At 41.0% G+C, this 23,295-nt stretch overlaps 1 protein-coding gene and 2 long non-coding RNA genes across 4 annotated transcripts in view; 1 reads left to right on the top strand and 2 right to left on the bottom strand.

Annotated features, from left to right (window-relative positions):
• The window catches only part of LOC125362054 (steroid transmembrane transporter SLC22A24-like), a 212,588-nt gene that overhangs the window by 170,346 nt on the left and 18,947 nt on the right, over positions 1-23,295 (top strand). Inside the window, exons 6-10 of one of the 2 annotated variants that reach the window (XM_048360714.1) lie at positions 1,436-1,551; positions 5,690-5,904; positions 7,628-7,739; positions 10,552-10,755; positions 12,844-13,151. In XM_048360714.1, coding sequence (XP_048216671.1) covers positions 1,436-1,551; positions 5,690-5,904; positions 7,628-7,739; positions 10,552-10,755; positions 12,844-12,904 — 708 coding nt within the window. In that variant the 3' untranslated portion in view covers positions 12,905-13,151. Of the gene's footprint in view, positions 1-1,435; positions 1,552-5,689; positions 5,905-7,627; positions 7,740-10,551; positions 10,756-12,843; positions 13,152-23,295 lie in introns of those variants that run through there. The other variant, XR_007213011.1, reaches the window with a different exon arrangement.
• LOC125362066 lies at positions 171-10,974 on the bottom strand. The gene is made up of 3 exons (XR_007213014.1): positions 10,965-10,974; positions 6,647-6,650; positions 171-307 (listed from the first exon to the last, which is right to left on the bottom strand). It is a non-coding gene; the product is annotated as an uncharacterized LOC125362066 (long non-coding RNA).
• On the bottom strand, positions 13,514-22,553 carry LOC125362071. Its single transcript, XR_007213019.1, has 3 exons — positions 22,418-22,553; positions 16,106-16,109; positions 13,514-13,524 (listed from the first exon to the last, which is right to left on the bottom strand). It is a non-coding gene; the product is annotated as an uncharacterized LOC125362071 (long non-coding RNA).

The raw sequence follows: 23,295 nt of genomic DNA, 5'->3' as shown, positions 1-23,295 counted from the left end.
GCTCAGGAGTATTCACCAAGCTTTAATGGGCTAGAAAGGACTAAGGTGATTAGAGCTGGCAGAGGCCTTCAGGCATCACCAAACTGGTTGGTAGTTGTGCCTAGGACAGATATGCCCACAGGCTGCCCCTGTAAGAGAGCAAATGCCACAGAGAGGAAAACGCTAACCAAGAGAGACACAAAGGTTGTATTTTCTCAATCCAAGTAATTCCATCCCTCCTCTATGTAAAATAGCAGTGTCTCTAAAAGTCTTTACTTCATTACAACATGGGCTCAAAGTCCAGAATCTCTTTGTCCAGTGCTGGTGACTAAACTAAGTGCCTCTCAAGTGCTAGGAAAATGCTCTCCACCCCAATCTGCCAGAATCTTAACTCGTTAATGAGGTATAAGGGTAGAGGGGCCTACTTGAGCTTTGTTCTCTACTACAGAATCCTCATGTATGTACACATGTGAAGCTAAAGAGGAAGAAAACATCTATCTGTCCCAAATTCAACGAGCATATAATGATTATATAAGCACTGAAGAAATACTGCATTATTTTTGTTCAAAAGGGAGATCTAAGATACAAAGGAATCCGGAACAAGTCTATAGCCAGCTATGCAAAAGTTAGAAAAAAATTCCTGTAGCAGATTTGTTGAACGCTAGGAAAATTCTAGCAGCCTGGCCCGCAGCAACAATCTCTTCCCTGTTAGATCTGAGCTCAGAATTCTTCACATATTTCATGAAAGGTAGATCATAATTCATCTAAACAGTAATCCTAAAGAATATCTCAACAAATATTTTGGAGACAAATCCTCATTTTGTCCTGTCTTCACTTGTATAACCTAAAATATAGAATGGATAGACAAGCTGTCATATCCACGAGTTTAATACAAAAATATACAAACTGCTATTAAAAGTAATATATGCAAGCCAGGTGCTGGTGGTTTACAGCTATGATCTTAGATACTCACGAGCCTGAGATCTGAGGATCAAGGCTTCAAGCAAGTCTAGGAAGAAAAGTCCATGAGACTCTTATCTCCAATAAACTACTCAGAAAAAGCCAGAATTGATGCTGTGGCTCAAGCGGTAGAAGACTAGCCTTGAGTCAGGGACAATGCCTAAGCCCAGATTTCAAGCCGGAGGACCAGAACACACACAAACACACACGCAAACACACACACACACACACACACACACACACACACACACTACATCTAAATCTCAAGCCTTTGCTTCAGTATTTAAATTTATTCCTATATAATTCCCCTGGGTTTCACCTTCTTCCAGCATCTTTTATGATTCTCCCCACATGAGACAGAGTTCAATGTCCACATCCTCTAGTAAGTAGTTTTCCTTGAGGATAGGAAACAACATATCTGCATCTTCTAGAATTTAGCAATATAACTGGCACATGCTTGACAGCTCAAGAATGCTCATGACTTTTGTTGTCCAAGTTTGTGAAATCCAGCCTGCAAGAGGAGTTTGATGAAGCCCAGAAGAAAACATCCATTTTTCAATTGCTCCACGCGCCCAGGCTGCGTATGAGAATCTACTGCCTATGCTTTATCAGGTATGTTCCTTTAAAATAAAGTTATCAATAAATTCCATGTCCAATAAAGTATTGGAGAGGCAACTACATTTCAAAAACAATACCAGCGTCAGGCCCCTTGCTGGTGGTTCACAGATGTAATCCTAGATAATCAGGAAGCTGAGGTCTGAGGGTCACAATTGGAAGCCAGCTCAGGGCAGGAAAACCCAAGTGACTCTTATCTCCAACAAATGACTTGGAAGAAGCCAGAAGTGGCACTGTGCTAAAGTACTAGCCAGTGGTAAAGTGCTAGCCTTGAACACAAAGAGGCTCAGGAATAGTCCCAGGTCCTGAGTTCAAGCCCCAGGACTGGCAAAAAAAAAAGCAGTTACTTTATATACAACCTATCAATACATAAGAAAAGAATGATTTTAAAGAGTATATGTTGAATTACCACATTTTAATGCTACTGTATGAGAAAACTCAATGGGATTGAAGTACAGAAGATATGAAAATCACATTCCTGAAGGAAACTCAGCACTAGATACTAGCGTATGGAAAAGTCTACTGTGAAACACAATTTAAATTTTTGGCTTTTCAATATGTATTGAAATAAAACTTAAAGGAAAATACAGCCAGGCACTGAGACTCGCCTCATGACTCTAGTGCTCTGCAGGCTGCAGTTGGGAGGATCACAGTTCACTTTCAGCTCAGGCAAAAAGTCCACAAGACCCCATCTCAGCCAATAAACAGAGAGGGGCGGAGTCAGCACAGGAAGCATGAATAGGAGGATTGGGTCCTGCCTGACCCAGGAAAAAAGAGAATCTACTTGAGAAATAATGAAACGAAAAGAAGCTGGCTTTTCATAGACATAATATAGTGCATGGTCCCAGGCATGAATTAAAAAGTAACAACACACAAACACACACACACACACACACACGCACACACACATACATACACACACTACTATCCAAAAAGTAAAATGCACAAATCTTGTTCACCTAGATCCATTTCATAAGTATATTAACCTATATATGCATCAACCAAACAAGCACGTTTTTCTTCCTTCAATCATTCTTCTACCTTTACCACATTAGAAAAAATACCAACAATTCTTTCTTTTCTTTCTTTCTTTTTTTTGGGGGGAGACCTGAGGCTTGAACTCAGGGCCCGGGCACTGTCCCTAAGAAGCTTTTGCTCAGGGCTATCACTCTACCACTTGAACCATAGGGCCGTTTCTGGCTTTTTCCATTTATGTGGTACTGAAGAATCAAACCCAGGAACTCATTCATACTAGGCAAACCCTCAATCACTAAGCCACATTCCCACCCCATCTAACCATTCTTATCTCTCTCTTTATGAGATTATTTCGCTTATTTTTATTAGTTATTTATATATTTATGCATTCATTCGTTCATTTTTGCCGGTACTGGGGCTTGAACTTAGGGCCTGGGCTCTGTCTCTGAGCCACACTCTGTTCATGGCTAATACTCTACCTCTTAAGCCAAAATGCCACTTCTGGCATTTTCTGAGTGCCTTATTGGACGTAAGAGTCTCACCGGTTTTCCTACCTGGGCTGGATTTGAACCATGTTCCTCACATCCCAACCTCCTGAGTAGCTAACATTACAGTGTGAGCCACCAATGCCAGGCTTATTTTTTTTTAACTTTTTCTTGTTCTTGAATTTTATATAAATAAAAATGTGTATGTTTGTGTGTGTTTGTGGTCCCAGGGCTGGAACTTGGGGTCTGAGTGCTGTCCTTGAGATTTTTGCTCAAGGCCAGCACTCTACCACTTGAGTCATAGCCCCACTTTTCGCTTGTTGGTGGTTACTTCCAGGTAAGAGTCTCACAGACTTTCCTTCACAGGCTGGCTTTGAACCATAAACCTCAGATCTCCACCTCTTAAGTAGCTGGGATTGCAGGCTTGAGTCACTGACACTCAGCCAATGTATGTGCAGTTTGTATATGGGGAGTGGCAGAGTTCCTTTGCACCCCAGGTCTAGACTGCCCAATGAGACTCATGGTCACACCAAATCGCAAACACACACACTGGGTCTCCTGTTTGCTGCTGTCTCTAGGACAGCCAGTCTGTGGTCACCCAGCCTGCCTACGGGTGACTATGGAATGTTTCCTTCTTTTCTCTCCATGACCTTTCTGTCCCTCCGCCAGTTCAGCTAATGCTGAACACAATTCCCAATGCTCTTCCTCTCTTCCTTTCTTGGCATGTTGCCTTTCCTCTGCACACACTGGAAGCTTCTGATCTCCTGACCCTTGCATGGTGAATGTGTCTGTTCACTCAATAACCCTGCTCTTAACTTGGATGCACTGGAGCTGACTACCTGGAGGAAGTTCACTGACCCGCCCTGATTTCATTGCCCTATTGAAGCATAGCAGGGAGGACCCTGGGGTCCCCTCCAGGATTTCCCATCTCTCTCTTTTGATGTGGTTCTGGCTGTTGGTTATTGAAATGTTAGTGCCTCCCCATGGTGACTCACCTCCAAAGGAGAGTGCCAGAAATGAGATGAGCTCTTTACCTGCCTTATGGTACTGTAATTCCTCTCTATATCACCTTTGTAATAACAATTAAAAATTTTTAATTAACAAAGGAGAGTGTTCTCCAACTGTCCATTGCCCGAGATGCTATTTATTCATTGGTGTGTGACACTAGTTTTCATCTCACATTGAGCAGCTATAAGTTACCTGGGCCAATACTTTAGTGAATTTTAAGGCACAGCATTAAAAAGAAAAATCTCAGGAAATGTTTCTTTAGCACTAAGTCTTGTTAAATGTCTTGTTGTTTTCTTTTACATAGAAGTGAGTTTATCATTTTAAAACTGGCAGTCCCAATAGTTTTATAGGAATAAACCAGTCTCTTCTGTTTGTTATGTTTTAGTGCCATTGAGATATAATACAATAGAGGAACAAAAACAGGTGTGATTAAGAGTTTCTCAGCAAAGCAAAGAAAACAAGAGCAAATCTTAAGGACCATGATTTTCTATTATTAGATAGAAAGCACCAGAAGGATTTATTGAAACAAGTTTTCTATCCTGGGTTCACCATGCTGAGGCCCACTGGAGTCTAGCATGAGAGCCCGACCAGTGTGATGCAATCATCATTGACTGTATTACAGTAAAAGTGCACAGGACCCCGTGACTGTGGCTCACGCCTGGTATCCCAGCTACTCAGAAGGCTGAGATCTGAGGATGGCTGGTTGAAGCGAGCCTGGGCAGCATCTCTGTTAATATTTTGTCTCAAGTAATCTCCAAAAATCCACAAAAAGCAAAGCCAGAAGTGGTGCTGCGGCTCAAGTGGTAGCACTCTACCATTTGAGCCCAAAGAGGCTCAGAGAAAGAGCCTAGGCCACGAGTTCAAGCCCCAGGGCTGGCAAACAAACAAACAAAAACAAACCAAACCCTCTCTGCCTGCTTGTAAAATTGCAGATGATTCCACACTATTTGTTTAACTTGAAATTCAGTTGTGCATATTAATCATGTTCAAGATGTATTTTTAAATATATAAGATATATATGACATACCTTACATGTGAAATATAGGATTTATAACATATGATATATTTTAAGTTGGTGTATATATTTTGAATATATTTACACTAAAAACATATCTTCCTAAATTTGCTGAATATCTCACATATTATCACACAAAGAACATACGGTAACTGGAATGGACATTAGCAGAGGCCAAATGGAAGAGGAAAAGTTGGGAGTCCATTGTGTTCAGTTCCATGGTCCCATGCCAGCACTGTGACACAGAGCAAGTCACTTAACAGAGATTAATCTTATTTCTTCAATTGGTCAGTTATTGATGAAGGAACATAGTATTTTAAAGTTTATGGACACAACCTCCAAACCCACAGGAAGGTCTATGCCCCTTGTTGTTCCTCAATAAACAGTTCTCACTTGTTAAAAAATTAATTAATTAAATTTTAAATAGGTTTATGAAGAAGAATTACTAAAATACAGCATGGGCAGTAAAATATGATTCACAAAGCTTTGAACCTAATTCTAATGTCAGATGACACACTGTATGCACCTGCAGGGACCACTTGTTATTTCCCCAGGGAAAGAGAGAATTGAGCTGGTCTTCTTTCTTCTTCTTTTTTTTTAAAAATTAATTTACTTAATCATTTTATACGTGTTTATGTTCTCTTTTCCTCAGAATGGCGTTAGTCATAGCTCACTATGGCCTGATACTCAACCTGCAGCACCTGGGGAGCAATATCTTCCTGTTCCAGATTCTCTTCGGCCTTGTCACATTTATCAGCAGATTCATTGCCTACTTGGTATTGAGTTATCTGGGCCGTCGGGGAAGTCAGATACTGTTCATGTTCCTGGCAGGACTTTCCATTCTGGTCAACACCTTCCTGTCTCCAGGTGAGAAAAGAGTTTGGGGGAAAGAAAGTACTGCCTCCTGTCATCCAGAAATTTCCATGTTTTACCTGAGCCAAAAGAATCACAATGCAATGAAAAGCCCAAGGGTCCCATGAAGTTAAGTGAAGGCTTAGAATCTGTTCCTACAACAGTTGTTGCCAAGGTTTCGGCTCTTACTAGGCTAAAGCTGAGGTAGACCCACAGCTGCCCTTGTCAAATCTAAGATAAATCTGAATGCCAGTAGCAATGATCCTAACAATGTCTTTAGAACTAATCCCTTGCTTTGGATTATCACACTTTCAGAAATGGTCATTGAGCAGAAAGATCTTGCAATTGTATCCCTACGAGACACACAATCCTCGCCCATATTTTTTCTCCCCAGTTTTCCAAGTCTTTCTCCCTTGGTCATTCTCTCATCTGTTACACTCTATGTGTCACCATTTTGAAACAGGGGCTCATTGACTTGGATGAATTTATTTTTGATCAGTCATGGAGCTTGCACTCATGTCCTGGGCGCTATCCCTGAGCTCTTTGGCTCAAGGCTAATATTCTACCACTTTGAGCCACAGCACCACTTTCAGTTTTCTAGTGGCTAACTGGAGATAAGAGTCTCATGGAATTTCCTGCCCAGGCTGGTTTTGAACTGGGATCCTCAGAACTCAGCCTCCTGAGTAGGTAGGATTAAGATGTGAGCTACTAGCACCAAGCAACTTGGATGAAATTTAGAAAAACAACAAAAACAAACTTACCTTCAGGCAGAGTGAGAGAATACAATTCAAAAGGCAACACTCTAACCTAAATCTGAGTTTAAAAAATTTAGAACAAAGGTGATGTACAGATGCATTACAATTGCATAAATCATGAAACGAGAACATACCTTCTTGTCCCTCCTTCAGTCACTCTATCCCAGTTTTTGTTTTATAATCTATTCCTAAATAGGATGCAAACCCAGCACATTTGACTAAATTAGTTGAGTGCCATTAAGTGATGTTCATGAGAATATCAATGTTCCCATGGCAGGAATGTGTTTTGAAGGATGCTAGATTTGAGGACTCCATTCCTTATCCTGCTAAGAGTCTACTATCTTCTGGAAGTACCTTATTTTTAATCATATTTTATGTTAACTTTATTGGGTTTCAAAATAACTTCGTTCTCTCTGTCCGTGATTCCCAACATATTACTGGTTCCCAAATAGGAGTCCTAATGTGAAGATTTTAAAATCCAGGCTTAATATCTAGAATTTGAATTTTTCACAAAGTTCACTCCGAATTTTGTTAATATATATGGTGGAATAATTGTCTTGCATGAACAATTACTCTCCTGTTCTTGATTGTAAAGAGTTTGAAGCACAGCTCATTAACTCCTCAGATTTTATCCATGTATTCCTTCAAGATCCTGAAGAAGGTGCCCAGAAAATATTAGGTACAACAAACCACCAAATAAGTATTTTCTGACTTTCCCTATCCCTGCCATGACTGATAAAACTCAAATGGGCCAAGAGAGTTGAAGCACACCATTTAGATTCTTCATTCAGTGCTTAAGCCCAAACATCCTAGAGTCTAATTTCAGTAGCTCATCCATTCCACTGTTTCTTCTAGGCTATAATTTGTTTTCCACATATTTCCTGCTTGCAAGTCCATCCAGTAGAATGTTGTCCTAATGGTTTGGGTTAGGCGGATTTCTCCAGTGAAGTGTTGTTGCCTCTGATGGGTCTTCCTCTCTACAGAAACGCAGCAGACCCTGCGCGTGATTTTAGCAACATTGGGAGTTGGTGCTGTTAATGCTGCTATCACAACCTATTCAATTCACAGCCTTGAAGTCACCCCTACTGTATTGAGGTACTGTCTCAAGTTTAAGACATCCTGGCCTATAGAACACTTTAAAAATACAAAACAAAACCAGTTTTGTTTCCAGAGAGGACTTTCTGAAGTCATGACATTTATTGTGGGAATAAAACCAAAATTGATTAACTGTCAAAATTTGTCAATAAAATATTTTAATGAGATTTCTAGAAGCAGCATATCTCTACAGAACAGGCTAAATGTTAAATTGATAGACAACATTTTACTAAGAAGGAAAACATTGAAGCCATTTTTTGTAAAGTCAAGTATAAGATAAGGTTGTCCACTCTTATTCAATGTAGACCTGGAATTCCTAGCCAGAATGGAAAGATAATAGAAAGACATAAAATGCATATAAATAGGAAAGGACAAAGTCTAATCATCCCTGTTTATAAATGGTTTAATCATGTACTAAAGAGAACCCTAAAAATTCTACCAACATGTTGTTATTTGATAATCACTTCCATTGTTGCCAGCTGCTGATGTTCAGGCCTGTCATCTTAGCTACTCTGGTGGCTGAGATCTGAGCATTATGGTTTAAAGCCAACCTGCATAAGAATGTCTGTGAGGCTCTTATCTGCAATTAATCACTAGAAAAACTGAAAGTGGAACTGTGGCTCAAAGTGGTAGAGCAGTAACTTTGAGTAATAGAGGCCTTGAGCTCAAGCCCCATGACCAAATGTCTTGTTTTTTTTTTTAAAAGGAAGAATAACAAGAAGAAGAAAAGGAAAGAAAGAAATCAGTTGTTTTTCTATTTCCCAATAACTATGATGATGAGAAAGAAAAGAGTTGCACTTATAAGAGACTCAAATATTAAATATCTGGGAGGAAACGCAACTCAGGAGATGAAAGGCCTCTACAATAAAAATGATATATTTTAAGAGAGAGTTGAATAAATATAGAAAAATTAGAAAGATCTCCCAAATCTGTGGATCAATAGAATTCATAATATGAAAATGGGTGTACTACTGAAGGGAATCTAGTTTCAATACAAGCTGCCCAAAATTCCAATGTCATTTTAAAGCAATAGAAAAGATCAGTCCTACAGTTCATGAGATTACACAAGATTTTACCTACCCAAAGAAGTCCTAAGCAGTCTCTAGCAGGACACTGATAGAGATGTCATAATGCCTAACATCAAATTACACTATAGAGACATAGTAACTAAAACAGCGTGGTATCAACACAAACACCAGACACCTAGACTGATGGAAAAGAATAGATGACATAGAAAAAAACCACGGAATTCAAAGTACATTACTATCTCTCACTTCCTACAAAAATCAATTCAATTCAAAATGGATCTTAGTGCATCAAGATCTTAATGCATGGTCTGAAACTGGGAAACTCACTGAGGAAAGAGCAGGCAAAAGGTGAAAGATGAATTCATAGATGACATCTTTCTAAATAAGACTCTAATTGTTCAGCAAATACCATTAGAACTGACAAATGGTCTCTATTTTTCTGCGTATAAAGAAACTTGTGAACTCTGAAAGAAATGATTACCAAGTGACCAGAGAGACAACAGAATGGAAGAAAATATTTCAAACTGTTAATCAGAAAAAGGATTCGTATACAGTGCATATAACAATCTCAAAGAATTAAACAACTAATTATTAATTTGTGAGCAATTAATTCATTAATAATTAATTAATGATTAAATATATGAAGTTTAAGGAGCTGAGGGTGATTATGGTTGAAGTATTTTTGGATGTTTATGGAAATAAAACAGTGAAACATGTTGAACTTGTTCTAGAAAGGAGAAAAGGAAGATAAGAGAGTAAAAGAGGATAAGTTAAAGTATAGTATGTTTACATTATACAATGTAATAATAAATGTCACAATACAAATACCTTTTGACAATATGCACTAATAAAAGAAGAAATGATGACTTCATTAAAGGACAGATCACATGCTAGACATATAAATTAATTTTAAGCTGATTGTAGTAGCTCATGCCTGTAAACCTAACTGCTTAGGAAGCTAAAATCTGAGGATCACAGTTTGAAAACAGCCCAGGCAAGGGAATATGGCCTAGTGGCAAGAGTGCTCGCCTTGTATACATGAAGCCCACGGTTCGATTCCCCAGCACCACATATATAGAAAACGGCCAGAGTGGCACTGTGGCTCAAGTGGCAGAGTGCTAGCCTTGAGCAAAAAGAAGCCAGGGAGAGTGCTCAGGCCCTGAGTCCAAGGCCCAGGACTGGCAAAAACAAAACAAAACAACAAAAAAAAAAAAAAAAAAAAAAAAAACAGCCCAGGCAAGAAAGTCCATGAGAGTCTAGTCTCCAATTAACCACCAAAAATCCAGACCTGGGGCTGTAGCTCCAGTGATAGAGCACTAGCATTGAGAAAAAAGGCTCAGGGATAGTGCCCAGGCCCTGAGTTGAAGCCCTAGGACTGGCACAAAACAGTATCAATTTTAATAACTGTTGGGTATAAGATGTACATAAATCCTCTATTATGTTGTGATATACTTCTTCTGAAACTTTCATTTGGTGTTGTAGGTATCCGTTTTAAAAACGACCAAACTAACCAGTTATAAATCAGTAGCAGGAAATGTGACAATTGACAGCTTGCTGTCAAGCTTATGTGCTTAATAACTCCATTGAATTGATTCCAAGATGAAATGAAGGTCATAAATAAACATCTACACAATCCAGGCATGATGTCAGATACCTGAAATCCTGGCACCTGGGAGACCCAGTCAGGACCCTGTCAACCATGCATGGAAAGATCCAGACTTTAAAAAAGAATGTACGTTACAATTATTCAAATTTTTTCTTTACGATATTGTTTGCAATCTAAGGTCAACAATTGGAGGAATCTGTGCAATTTTCAGCAGATCAGGGGCAGTGATGGCGCCTCTCTTCATGACCTTAGCGGTACATTCTCCCCGCCTGCCCTGGATTCTCTATGGAGCCTTCCCCATCCTTTCTGCCATTGGTGTCATCTACCTTCCAGAAACCAGCAATCGGCCTCTTCCTAACACTATCCAGGATGTGGAAAATGAGTAAGTAAACACTGCAGAGGTCACCTGACTAGGGAGTGGCTGTGTCCAGTATCTGTGATGAAAAACAAAATGAGCTTTTCAATTTCTCTGGCCATCTAGGCTCAGACCAGGCTGTTCTGTTTGTATGCAAGTCCCTTACTCAAGAGCAACCTCATCCCTATCCATACAATTGTTTATTATTATCACCATCATTATCATCTTTAAGTAACTCAACAAAGGAGCTGCCATTTAACAAAGCAGTTTATGAATAGAATGCATCTTCATCAATATCACTCCTTTCAATATTCTCACCCATCGACTCCTAACCCACTAATTCACTTACTCTTTTTAATTTTATAGGATATTCATTGATTTCTTGAATTTTAAGACTCCTCTCGGGCACTGTAGATCCACAGGCTGCCTGTTGGGTTTTTTTGTTTCTTTTTTACTATTAAAATGGATTTGTTGTACAATGATGCATCTTAATCTGAGTACTCCTCTGAATCACTCTCTCTCCTCTTTTCCTCATCCCAAGTAACTCTCATCAAGCTGACACAGGTTGTCTTACACCAGTCAGATTGGTGATAGAAAGATCAAATTTAGTCAATTTTTAAATGTCCTATAGTCTGTGCTTTCATAAGAAACACACATTTCCCAGGTGCTGTTGACTCATGCTTCTAATCCTAGCAAGTCAGTATGCTGATTTCAGGATCCTGGTTCAGAGCCAACCCAGAGAAAAAAGCCCCCATGAGACTCTCATTTCCAATTAACTACTCAAAAACCAGAAGTGAAGCACTGGCTCCACGAGCCATGAGCAAAAGAGCTCAGGACAGTGCTCAGGCACTGATTTCGGCCTCACAAATGACAAATATAAAAAAGGGATAAAGAAACACTTATTCCTGATATATTCTTATTTCTGATATTATGCTTTAGGATATTTATGTCCTAAGACCTAAATGTCTTATTTTTATGTGCCTGGTTTTAATACCCACCTGTCCATTGAGTACTCGGTGTGTGTGTGTGTGTGTGTGTGTGTGTGTGTGTGTGTGTACATGTATACATATATACACATGTATATATGTATATATACATATATACACACATATATATGATAAAGTCACAAATATCAGGGGAAAACGTGACTTTATCAGGTAGATACAATCCTGGTTATTTCTTCAGTAAAGAAGGATTATGGGGCTAGGAATGTGGCTTAGTGGTAAGGTGCTTGCCTAACATGCATGAAGCCCTGGGTTCAATTCCTTAGCACCACATAAACAGAAAAGGCTGGAAGTGTTCCTTGGCTCAAGTGGTAGAGTGCTAGCCTTAGCAAAAGAAGCTAGGGATCACGCCCAGGCCCTGAGACTCAGGACTGGCAAAAAAAAACAAAACAAAAAAAATGATCATGGAACAAACCAGTCAAACAAACCCTCCTCCTTGTAAAGATAAACATGTTCCTAAGTATTTGGATCCTATAAGATTTTACCAAAATTTCTATCACAGGCAATGGGAATTTTGAGAAAGAAGAACTTAGGAAATACAACCAACTTCTGTTAGCAGGGTAGCAGTGGCTCACCCCTGCAATCCTACTTACTCAGGAGGCTGAAATCTGAGGATCACCATGGTTGGAAGCCCAGATGGGCAGGAAAATCCATGAGACTATTCTCTCCAATTAACCACCACAAATCAGAACTGGACATGTGACTCAAGGGGTAGAGCAGTAGCTTTGAGTATATAAACTCAGTGACAATGGCCAGGCCTAATATCAAGTCCCAGGACTGGGCCTTGCATGTGCATGCTTGCACGTGCCTGAATATGCGTGCGTGCGCGTGCACACACACACACAGAATTTTAAAGATGCAAAAAGTTTTCATCTTATATTCTCCATTCTCTCTTTGACTGTTTTCAAACACCAATGTCTACAATGACAATGGCACAAGAAGAAAGCGTCAATGCCCCCTCTCCCAGCATGCCCAGGTGTCAAGGCCAGTGTCAAGCTGGGAGTCTTCTGTCTCAGGCAGGGCATCTGTTTGTCCTCAACCATGCAGGATGCTCTGATCTTAATCTACATCTTCTTTGTCTTTTGATTTTGTTGTATTTTCTTCTTCCCAGAACAAGTAGTTCAAGAAAAGTCAAGAAGGAAGATACCTCCATGAAAATAACACAGTTTTAAGGAATTCCTGGGTGTTGATCCAAAGAAGACCAGAATAACGATTTGTCTCATGCCAGTAGGGTTGAAATGATCAAGAACAACCAATGCAGATGAGAATGGAGGAAGGAGAGAAACTCTCCTATACTATTAGTGGGATTGTAAACTAGTGCAATCACTATGAAAATCAATGCAGAGATTGCTCACCAAACCAAAACTAGATGTTATGAACATGCCCTACGCTTCTTCCTCATATACGCAAGGAACTGAAGAACAGGACACGAGATACCTGCATATTCATGTTGATTGCAGCCATGTCCATAAAGCCAGACTGAAATCAGCTGAGGTGCCCAAGGAACAATGCATAGATTAGGTGATATGGTACAAACATACCGTGGCATATCGCTCAGTCATAAAGGAAAATGAAGTTGTGGCATTGCAGGAAAATGGATGGTTCTGTAGAGACCAGCATGGTGAGTGAGACAAGCTCACAAATCCAAGTATTGTATTTTTTTGCTCACTGTGGAATATAGGTATGAAAATATATACATGTATATATGTATATATATATATATATGTGTGTGTGGATAGATTGAGATACAGAGAGTGATTAAAATAGAGATATAGAGAGAATATGATTGTAACTATGGGACTGATGCAGAGATGAAAACAGAGCAGAGGGAAAGAATGATGGACGTTAATAACACTGGCTATGTGGTGTCTATACACATAGAGGGTAGAAGAAGTCTCACTGAAGCCTGTTATCCTATAGAGGTCTAGGGAGAAATAGTGACATCAATAAATTAATCTGACAAAATTAAATATTAATATATGCACATATGAAACATCCTGTTGAAATAACTTGTACATTAATATAAAATTTCAAATGATAAATAAGTGAATGTCATGAATGTCAAACAGGAAAGTGGGAATTGCTGAGAGGGCAATGGTTAATGAAGAATGAGAATGAGATTGAATGTGGTCAAGGTACTTTATGTTCCTGAGTGTAAATATGATGGTGAAACTTGTTCAAATTGTTTTAGGAAGGGGTCAGGATGAATGAGAAAGAGGGATGACGTGAATATGATTGGAGTACTTTGTATTCGTGTATAGAAATATCACAATGAAACATCTTTGTACAACTAACAGATGCTAATATAAACGTTAAAACAAAAAGAATACACTCCACGGTCACCATTGTCACATATTTTTCATTTCAAGGATTGTAAGGATGGTTTAATTTGTAGGAAATACTATAAAATATACAGAATCTAGTTAGAATCAAGGATAAACATTGTATCATCTCAATAGATGCAGAAAAAAGCACAGAACTCATTTGAAAAATGAACATGACATCATGATTAAAACAAAATCCTCTAGAAACTAGGAATAGAAGGGAAATATAAATGTAATAGAAGCGATATATGATGACCCTGTGCCAAAACTAATAAGCATAACCCATAAATTCAGGAATGAGTCAAGACTATCAGCTCTCTCCATTCCTATTCGATACTGTTCATGAAGTCTCAATTAGAGCAATAATACAAGAAAAAAACAAAAGAGGTACAAACACAAAAGGAAGGAATCAAATTATCCCTATATGAAGATGGAAAGAGTTATTCATAGACCAGCTGAACAAATGTTATGAAGATGGCAACATTACTTAAACCTAGCTACAGAGTGAACTCTCTATCAAAACTCCAATTAGATTTGTATTCCAATCACATTCCTCTGTGTGTGGTGGGCAGCCCCATTGGAGTGGGGCACGGAACCCCTCTCCCCCTGGGTAGCTTGAAGGCTGCCCCTCCCCTGACCAGCCAGGCTAAAAAAGCCGGCAGTTTTGACCTAGGGGACAGCATGTTTTAAAGCCTTCCAGGCCTTTTCGGCTTGCATATCTGAAAAGTGCAATCTGGTATTTTGGAGCGTGGCCCTCAAAATCCCAAAAAGTGGGTCGCTCCTTTGACTTTGGGTCTTCCCCATTTCTTTTCCAATGGGGGTACTCACACACTTCCAGGGGGTTCGGTTGCCCAGCTCGCCGGTAGCTTCTAAGCCTACATTTGCCATGCGTTTGCAGGCCGCACGTTCAGGCGCCAGTATGTTGGGGCTCTCAGCCATCGCGCTTCCCCTGACCTGCAGGAGAAGGCATGAGGGCGTGCCCCTCGGGGCAAGCCAAGGAAAAGTATGTGAGTTGCCAGAACGCCCACCCCAGTCCCCCTTTAGGTTTAAGGGCAGGACTCAGGATACACAGGCGACTCAGGGCAAAGTCACGCAAACATCCAACGCATTAATTCCGGGGTGGGGTTTATATAGCAGTGATGACCAGAAGGGGAGGGATTTGGAGTGGCTAGCTATCCATGGTGATAGGCTGATCAGGCTGTCCTTCACAGGTTACGTCAAGGGACTTCCCCTAAGGGCGGAGATCACAACCCCCAGGACCGCCTCTGGGTTCATCACCCGCCGCCATCTTGGTGCACACATGGTCCAAGGCAGGAGGCGGGGCTGGTTAGAGCCACAATTCCAGTTCCAGGGAGAAGGCAGGCGGGGCTAGGAGCCCCACAGCCTCAGGGCTGGAGAAGAGGCGGGCCTGTTAGGACCGCCTCTAAAAGCTGCAAGCCAGTGCCCCACAAGCCCCGAGCCAATCAGATTTGTACTCACACCCCAGTCCTGCTTGCACATCTGGTTACTATAACTTTGTGATTTTTGCCTTTATAAACCCTGTAAGATTTCAACTCAGGACCTTCCTTCTAACCTCCACTGCATCGGTGTGTAGGACGAGGTCCAGGCTGCAGCTTGCATGAATAAAGCCTTGCTTTTGCATTTCCGAACGTCTGGCTCTTGGTGGACTTCTCGCGACTTGGGCATAACAAGAAATTCAATCCAACTAAAGTACAACAGTCTGAATATTGATTGTTTTTTTGGTTTTGATATTTCCTGAAACTTTCTGCCTTTTGACTGCTATTGTAACTCTTATGCTGTGATGCTTGTGACCAGCAGCAAAGTAAGGAATGTAAACCTTGTGTTGAGTTATCAAGTGTGCTGCTTGTTAAAAGGCAAAATCTTAATCAATGAAAGTAAAAGGAATAAGTCCAGACTCCGTCTTAGTCAGTTGTGATGGAGAAAGTCAGGAACATTTTTAACATTGGTAATCAATTATACTTAGAATGTGAGCCTAATCCTTTGATAAAGAGGAAGGACAGTTTGGATCAGGATAAAAATCAAGTGAACTGCTCTGTCCTGGGCATCCTAATTAGGGATGGAGTGGCTACAAATTTACCAAGAGTTAACTGGCACTACAGGCCAAAGAAACAAATGGGGGATTTTATGTATCTAAGAGTTATGACATTCGATTAGGAAAAACTAGGTTGCTTCAGCTCAGAAGTGTTTTTAAGAGTTAATCCAAAACACATATTAATGAAAACCAGTAAGGAGATTAGGAAACAAAAAGGAGAAAATAAATAATGACTTGGGAAAGGAATTAAGTGGAAAAAATTGTTCCTTGGATAAGAAAGAATTGGGGAAGTAAGAATTGTCTTAAATGTATGTTTCAAAAGGAAAAAGAAAGGCATTAAGACAAACTCTAGAAAGTTGGAGTAAGTAGCAGGTGGTATGAGTATGTCTTGAAAGATTGAGCTTACTAATAAAGTTGGTAAAGTTGGTATTGTAAGCTTATAGAATGTCCCCCGGCCTCAGACATAAGATCTGCCCTTGGCAATGTGACTCTGCCCTTGGCTGATGATACCTGAGGGGTAGGCGGAGCACCTCCCACCTTACTTGCATGAAGGTATGAAGATCCCTCGAGAGAGAGTTCAGGGGCCAATTCCTGTACTCTTCTGTGGGAACTTGGCCTTGCCGGCTCTGCTGGCAATAAACTCTTTTGCTCTACATGACTTCACATATGATCTGTGGTTTTCTGGGACAGTTTTCATTTCAGATACATAACTAAGATGGCTATGATTTAAATATGGTTAAAATTAATACACTGATATAAAACCAACGTCTCATTCTTTATGTCCATGTACAAAAGCATTTGTTTGTGTAAACAAAAGTTCACTTAAGTGTTTCTTTATGCCAAGGTCCTTCAAAGGGAAAACTTTTGACTGAAAAATTTTTTTATTTTGTTGTACAATGTCCATTCCCAAGAATGTAAGCCACCTTGGGTATAAAGCTAACAATAGTTTCAATGTTAATTACTATCCTAAAGTGACATATTCAGTTAGCAATTAACTACAGTGTTAAATCAGTTACTGTTTTAAGACTCTCACCTCTACTGACTTTGCCATTAAATAGGTTATTCTCTTCAGAATTTAGTCAGACTCACAGACAGAGAAATAACTCTTACAAGTAATTTTTGATAAAATCTAACTCCTTCACAAGTTCTAGGTAAGCCCTGCTTTAAAATCCATTTCTGTTTATCTTGTTGTTGCTTCAATTGAAGTGTAGGGCCTTTACACAAGGACTCATTTGACCAGAGGACTGTGGTTTGAAGCCAACCCAGGGCGAAAAGACACTGTGAGACTCTTTTTTTTTTTTTTTTTTTTTTTTTTTTTGGCCAGTCCTGGGCCTTGGACTCAGGGCCTGAGCACTGTCCCTGGCTTCTTCCCGCTCAAGGCTAGCACTCTGCCACTTGAGCCACAGTGCCGCTTCTGGCCGTTTTCTGTATATGTGGTGCTGGGGAATCGAACCTAGGGCCTCGTGTATCCGAGGCAGGCACTCTTGCCACTAGGCTATATCCCCAGCCCTGTGAGACTCTTATCTCTAAATAATCAGCAGAATGCTGGAAGTGGGGCTGTGGCTCAAAGTGGGAAAGTGCTAGCCTTGAGCAAAAGAGCTCAGTGACAGTTCCCAGGCTCTGAGTTCAAGCCCCACAACTAACACAAGAGCTCCTCGCAGGAAGCAGACACGCACAGGACAAAGCTTGTCCTGTCAGTGAGAGACCTTTCAGAGGCAGATCTGAAGGCATGGTTTCAGATTCTAAATGGAGGCACTTTGTGCTGGCCCTTTCACACTTAACCAGGGCCCAAAGGTCAAAAGAAAATAGTTAGTGAGCATGCCTGTCTAGTTCCAAACATGTCTAACTTCTAACTGGAGAGGAACTCACATTTGTGCTTTGTTTACACTAGGTATTTCTAGTTATAGTGAGACTTAGACTGAGGACAGTTTTCCATGGCACGTTTCCTGGGTCCTTAATGTACAGTCATAATGTACAGTCCAGACATTGATAGTTCAGATATCTGTGGGCCAGTTACAGGAGAGGATCAAGGCCTCTCACTCCGCCTTGTTTATGGTGAATGTCTGGTAGGATGGACTGGGCCCTGAGCCCCTGTGCAGCAGAAACACCACAGCTTTCAACAGCAATGTGCACTTCTGAGGCAGAAAGATAACAAGTTTGGATCCAGCCTAGGTTAAATAGTGAAAATCGCTCTCTCAAACACAAAACCAAACAAAACCCTGTGGATCATACCAATAATCCTGGCTACTAAGGAGGCTGAAATCTGAGGATTCTATCCTGAAGCCAGCCCAGGCATGAAAGTCCTTGAGACCTCTCTCTACAGTTAACCCCCAGACAACTGGAAGTGGCCCTGTGGCTCAAAGATGTAGAGCAATATCCTTGAGCAACAAAGAAACTCAGGGATAGCTTCCAGTCCTTGATTTCAAGACCAGGACCAGCACATACTCCTACATTATTTTTTCTCCTATCATTACTTCCCTATTTCAAAAGTCATAACCTCACTGTGACCACTACAATTCAAGCATACATAGAGGGACAGCATTCCAATTTGCATTACTTTTAACTAATCCCAACATTTATTCGCCTGAGGGAAAATTCAACTCTACTAAGAAAAAGCCAAGCTCTGTTGTTTTCACTGAAATGTAATGCAGTAGTTGATTTCTGAGCGTCATATGTCCTATTCTGAAGGAATCCAAAAAAGAAAAGACCACTGGGCACATGCCTTTCAGGTTATGAAATCAGTGAACTACTGAAGAAGTGCAAAGATCACAGTCATTGGGTGAAACACAAAGCACACATCCTCCAATAACTATTTAAATGAACTAGCTGCCCAAATCAACATGACTTGTGGAAATTCCTTCCCCAGGTAAACACTGGTGAGACCGGGCCCAGGGAGAAGACAGTGAGTGGGGACAAGCGCAGCACTGCTGGGCCTAGAGGAAGGGAGCTTTTCCCCTCTGAACCTAGCAGCATAGCAGCGCTCGTGTCCCCCTTGGGAGAGACATCTTGTGCAGCCCCAATGGGTTTTGATGCACTACTGGACCATGTTGGAGCCCGGGGAAGATTCCAGATCCGTCAGCTGGTTTTCTTGTATATTATTAGCATGATATCATATCCTCATATTCTACTGGAGAACTTCACGGCAGCCACCCCTGAGCACCGCTGCTGGGTGCACGTCCTCGACAACCACACTGTCGCTCACAACCACACGGCCGCCCTCAGCCAGCAGGACCTCCTGAGAATCTCCATCCCCCTAGACTCAAACCTCAGGCCAGAGAAGTGCCGCCGCTTTGTCCAGCCCCAGTGGCAGCTGCTCCACCTGAACAAGACCTTGTGGAACGCCAGTGAGGCAGACACAGAGCCCTGTGTGGACGGCTGGGTGTATGACAAAAGCTCCTTCCCTTCCACCATCGTGACGGAGGTAAGAGGCCCCATTTACATCTTCTGTGTGTCTGCTCAAAGGTTGTGGGATGAACACAAACAACAGACTTGCTTCAATACTCAGTCCCCTGGGGTAGATTATAGTCAGCCATTTCCCCTCCTTCCTTCAGCAAGTAAGCAACTGCTCAGCTATACTACCAGGATGTTGAGTAGCTAAGCTAGAACTGACTGAGGTCAGTGAATAAAACAAATGAAGATAAACCTGTTGTTATACCATGTAATCTAAAGAGAAAGAAAGATTCAAATTTAAAGTTTGAACATCAATTGAAATACCACAAAGGAAAATATTATGCCAGGTCAGTGATTCTCCATAGTACATAAATTTTTTGCCACAGCAAGTGTGAACATCTGTGCCAGGAATCTAGGCCTCCGCAGGAATTTTGATATTTTCTAACTGAATCAATTGTGTCTAAGATGAGGTATTGTATCAGTTGCATTATTGACTATTAAGAAAAGTCAAAGAGAGTTCATGTTAGTCACACTATAAAGAAAAGTTTCCACCTATAAAAAATTGGTTTGTCACATATTCTCCATTATGGTAACTAGGTGTTCTTAAAATTATACTTTTCTATGTCATAAATCATGGTGGCCAAAGAGTATGTGGAGAGCCCAGGTGCTGGTGGCTCATGCCTGGAATCCTAGCTGCTCAGGAGGTAGAGATCTGAAGATCTTGGTTCAAAGCCATCTGGCCAGGAAAGTCTGAAATATGTTATCTTCAATTAACCACCAGAAAATCAAACCTGGTGCTAGGCTCAGAGCTTCAGAATGCTAGCATTCTGAGAATAAGAGCTCAGAGAGTGCGCCCAGGCCCCTCAAGACCAAGAGGATAAATACATACACACATATACACAAAAGTAAATAAACACTGAAGAAATACCATTTGTATAAAAGGATATGTAGAGCCAAATGCTTATGGCTTATGCCCAATGTGCTACCTACGAAGGATTCTGAGATCTGAGGACTGTGCTTCCAAGTCAGCCAGCGAAATTCCATGAGATTCTTACCTCCAATAAACTACTCAGAAAAAGGCTGAAAGTATGTGGCTCCAAAGGTAAAGCAGTAGCATTGAGAAAAAAATAACACAAAAAATTCAGGAACAGAGCCAAGGCCCAGAGTTCAAGTTTTAGGATGAGCACACACACACACACACACGTGAACGCACACACGCACAGGCGTGCACACACACAGCTAATGTATGGAATTGATGGAGCAGGTGATCTGAAGGGGAAGAATAAGGAGATGAGGCCCGGGAAGGTTGGGAGCCAGCTCATGAAGGGTGGAAATGAGCTGAGCATTTGCAGGTGTGTGGACAGGCAGTGGAGAGCAGCTGCAGAGGAATTGGGACCGGAAGCAGCCTCCACACACCGCACCCTGTTTCCCCTCACAGCTAGGCGCTGACAGTCTGTTTCCACTGAAGGCTTCCACTCTCCTGACCCTGCTGTTTCTCCCTTTCTCTTCCAGTGGGACCTAGTCTGTGAGCACCAGTCATCCAAATCCATAGTCCAAGTAGTGTTCATGACTGGGTCACTGCTGGGAAGTCTGATATTTGGCTGTCTTTCAGACAGGTAGGCGTTATCTCAACTTGCTCTGGGATGTTGATCAGATGGCATTGTCTTTTGTTAAGAAATTTCAGCTGATCTCTAACTTTGTGCTAAACACACTACTCCAGCACCCAGCAGGAAAATATCTTTTCAAAGACTCTAAAAGACCTTTTAGACATTCAGAATCTAGCATCACTCCCATGGAATTTTGTCCGAACTTGACTTGATAACTGGCCTCTTTCCTACCACACCAACACCAATATATCCATTTTCCTTTTTTATCTTCCTCTTTTCTAAGCCTTATCCTTGACCTCTCCTTGATCCTCTCTTCTGTAAACTTGCCATTCTCTTCTGCAGGGAGAGGAGGTTTCTGAGTTGTCTATTGTTCAAGATGAAGCAGATTTTCCAAGGCACAAGAGCTGAGACCCAGCTGAGAGAGGCTGTTACCCCATCTGTCTGAAGCTCTGATGGACTGTCTTCCCATTCTCTCTGTCCAATACATTGGGCCTCCGTCTTGACAGTGCACACTCACTAATAAAGATAGCAGAACCCTATCCATCTCACTCAGGACTCTAAGAACAGCACACAAACTGGTCCTCCCAAATATGTGTGTGTCCTAGTGAACACGCCTGACAATGTCTCACATTTTATCTTCTTTCTTGTAAGGCTTGATGTAGCATCAGAGTGCTTCTGGTGACCTTGAGCGTCCTTCCTGGGAGACTGTGGACATCACACCCATTGGCTAGTTCCTCGGCTTCTGTCACCTCAACTGTTGACTAATATAATAGTTCCACTGGACCTCAAGTGGACTGTTGAGATAATAACTATTTAACATCATTTATTTTCAATATTTATTTATAGAATAAAACACTTCACCTCAATAATACTTAATCTTTATGGAATAAGGACTCAATATCGATAATAAATTTCAGGATGTGTTGTATTGTGTTGTTTTTACTGACATTGTTTTAGTTCTTCAATAATCTCGCATGTTCCAATCTTTCTTAGGTTTGGGCGGAAGACAATCCTCACGTGGTGTTTACTCCTAATGGCCATCAGCGACACCTGTGCAGCCTTTGCTCCCACCTTCTTTGTGTACTGTTCCCTGCGCTTCTTAGCTGGGTTATCTATAATGACTTTGTTGTCGAACCCTTTTAGTCTCAGTAAGTTAGCCATTTTATCCTTTAAATTCCTGTATGATTTGAATTGACCTTGAAGTCCTCCTTTGGAAATAATCATTACCACTTTGTAACTGTAATTACAACTATGTTGGTTTCCAGTTACAGAGTGGACAAGACCTCTATTCCAAGTTTTCATAGTTTTGACGACTTCCCCCAGCGCTGGGCAGATGCTCCTGGGAGGCCTGGCTTATTCTTTTCACAGCTGGGTCACACTGCAGCTGGTATTATCCATACCCATGTTGGTCTGCTGCGTGTTCTCAAGGTATGGACAATGTCCCTGACCTGTAACTCTACTGAAATAGGGAAGTGAGATGTAGAAGGAGGTCTGACACGTGGGATCTATGCAATCCCCGGTTAATCCTCAGCTCCGCTCACCCATTGTCGCCCTTGTGCTAGTGAGAGACAAACAGCCCAGAATGGCACTCTGACAGGAGGCTGCAGGTGTGGACTTAGCAGTTTGTATCTTAGCCACAGAATAATTATGGAATCCTTTTTTTTTTCACTTTCAGCATATGTTGCTTGGCATCAAAGGGTATCACTGTGGGATTTCCACACATGTCAATAATGAGGTTTAATCATGTTCACTGCTTCTATTTGCCCTCCTTATATCATTTCCCCCTCCTTGTGAAAAAAATACTTCTAATTTTTTGAATGGGCTTAACTGTGCTGTTGTCCTGCAGAATGAACTTACATTGCCACCTCTGCCTCCATCAACTACACCTTTTCCTCGCCCTCTGTTCCTATGGTTCCTTCCAGAAATGCCCCCTTTTCATTCTTAACATGTATCTGCCGTTATATAAATATATATGTAGGGCTATATTTGTATATAAGAGTAAGTACATGATATGTGTCTTTCTGAGTTTGGCTTTTTTTCACTTCCCATGATGATATTTAGTTCCACCCATTTTCCTGTAAACAACATAATTTTGTTTTTCTTTTTTACTAAATGATACTCCACTCTGTGGGTTTACTTCTAGGTCTTATATTTTATCCCATTGGAATGCATAGCTTGTTTCCTTCCAG

The sequence above is a fragment of the Perognathus longimembris genome, chromosome 13 (genome assembly GCF_023159225.1).
Source record: "Perognathus longimembris pacificus isolate PPM17 chromosome 13, ASM2315922v1, whole genome shotgun sequence".
Classification (NCBI taxonomy): Eukaryota; Metazoa; Chordata; class Mammalia; order Rodentia; family Heteromyidae; genus Perognathus; species Perognathus longimembris.
This window is presented reverse-complemented; position numbering and strand designations above follow the sequence as displayed.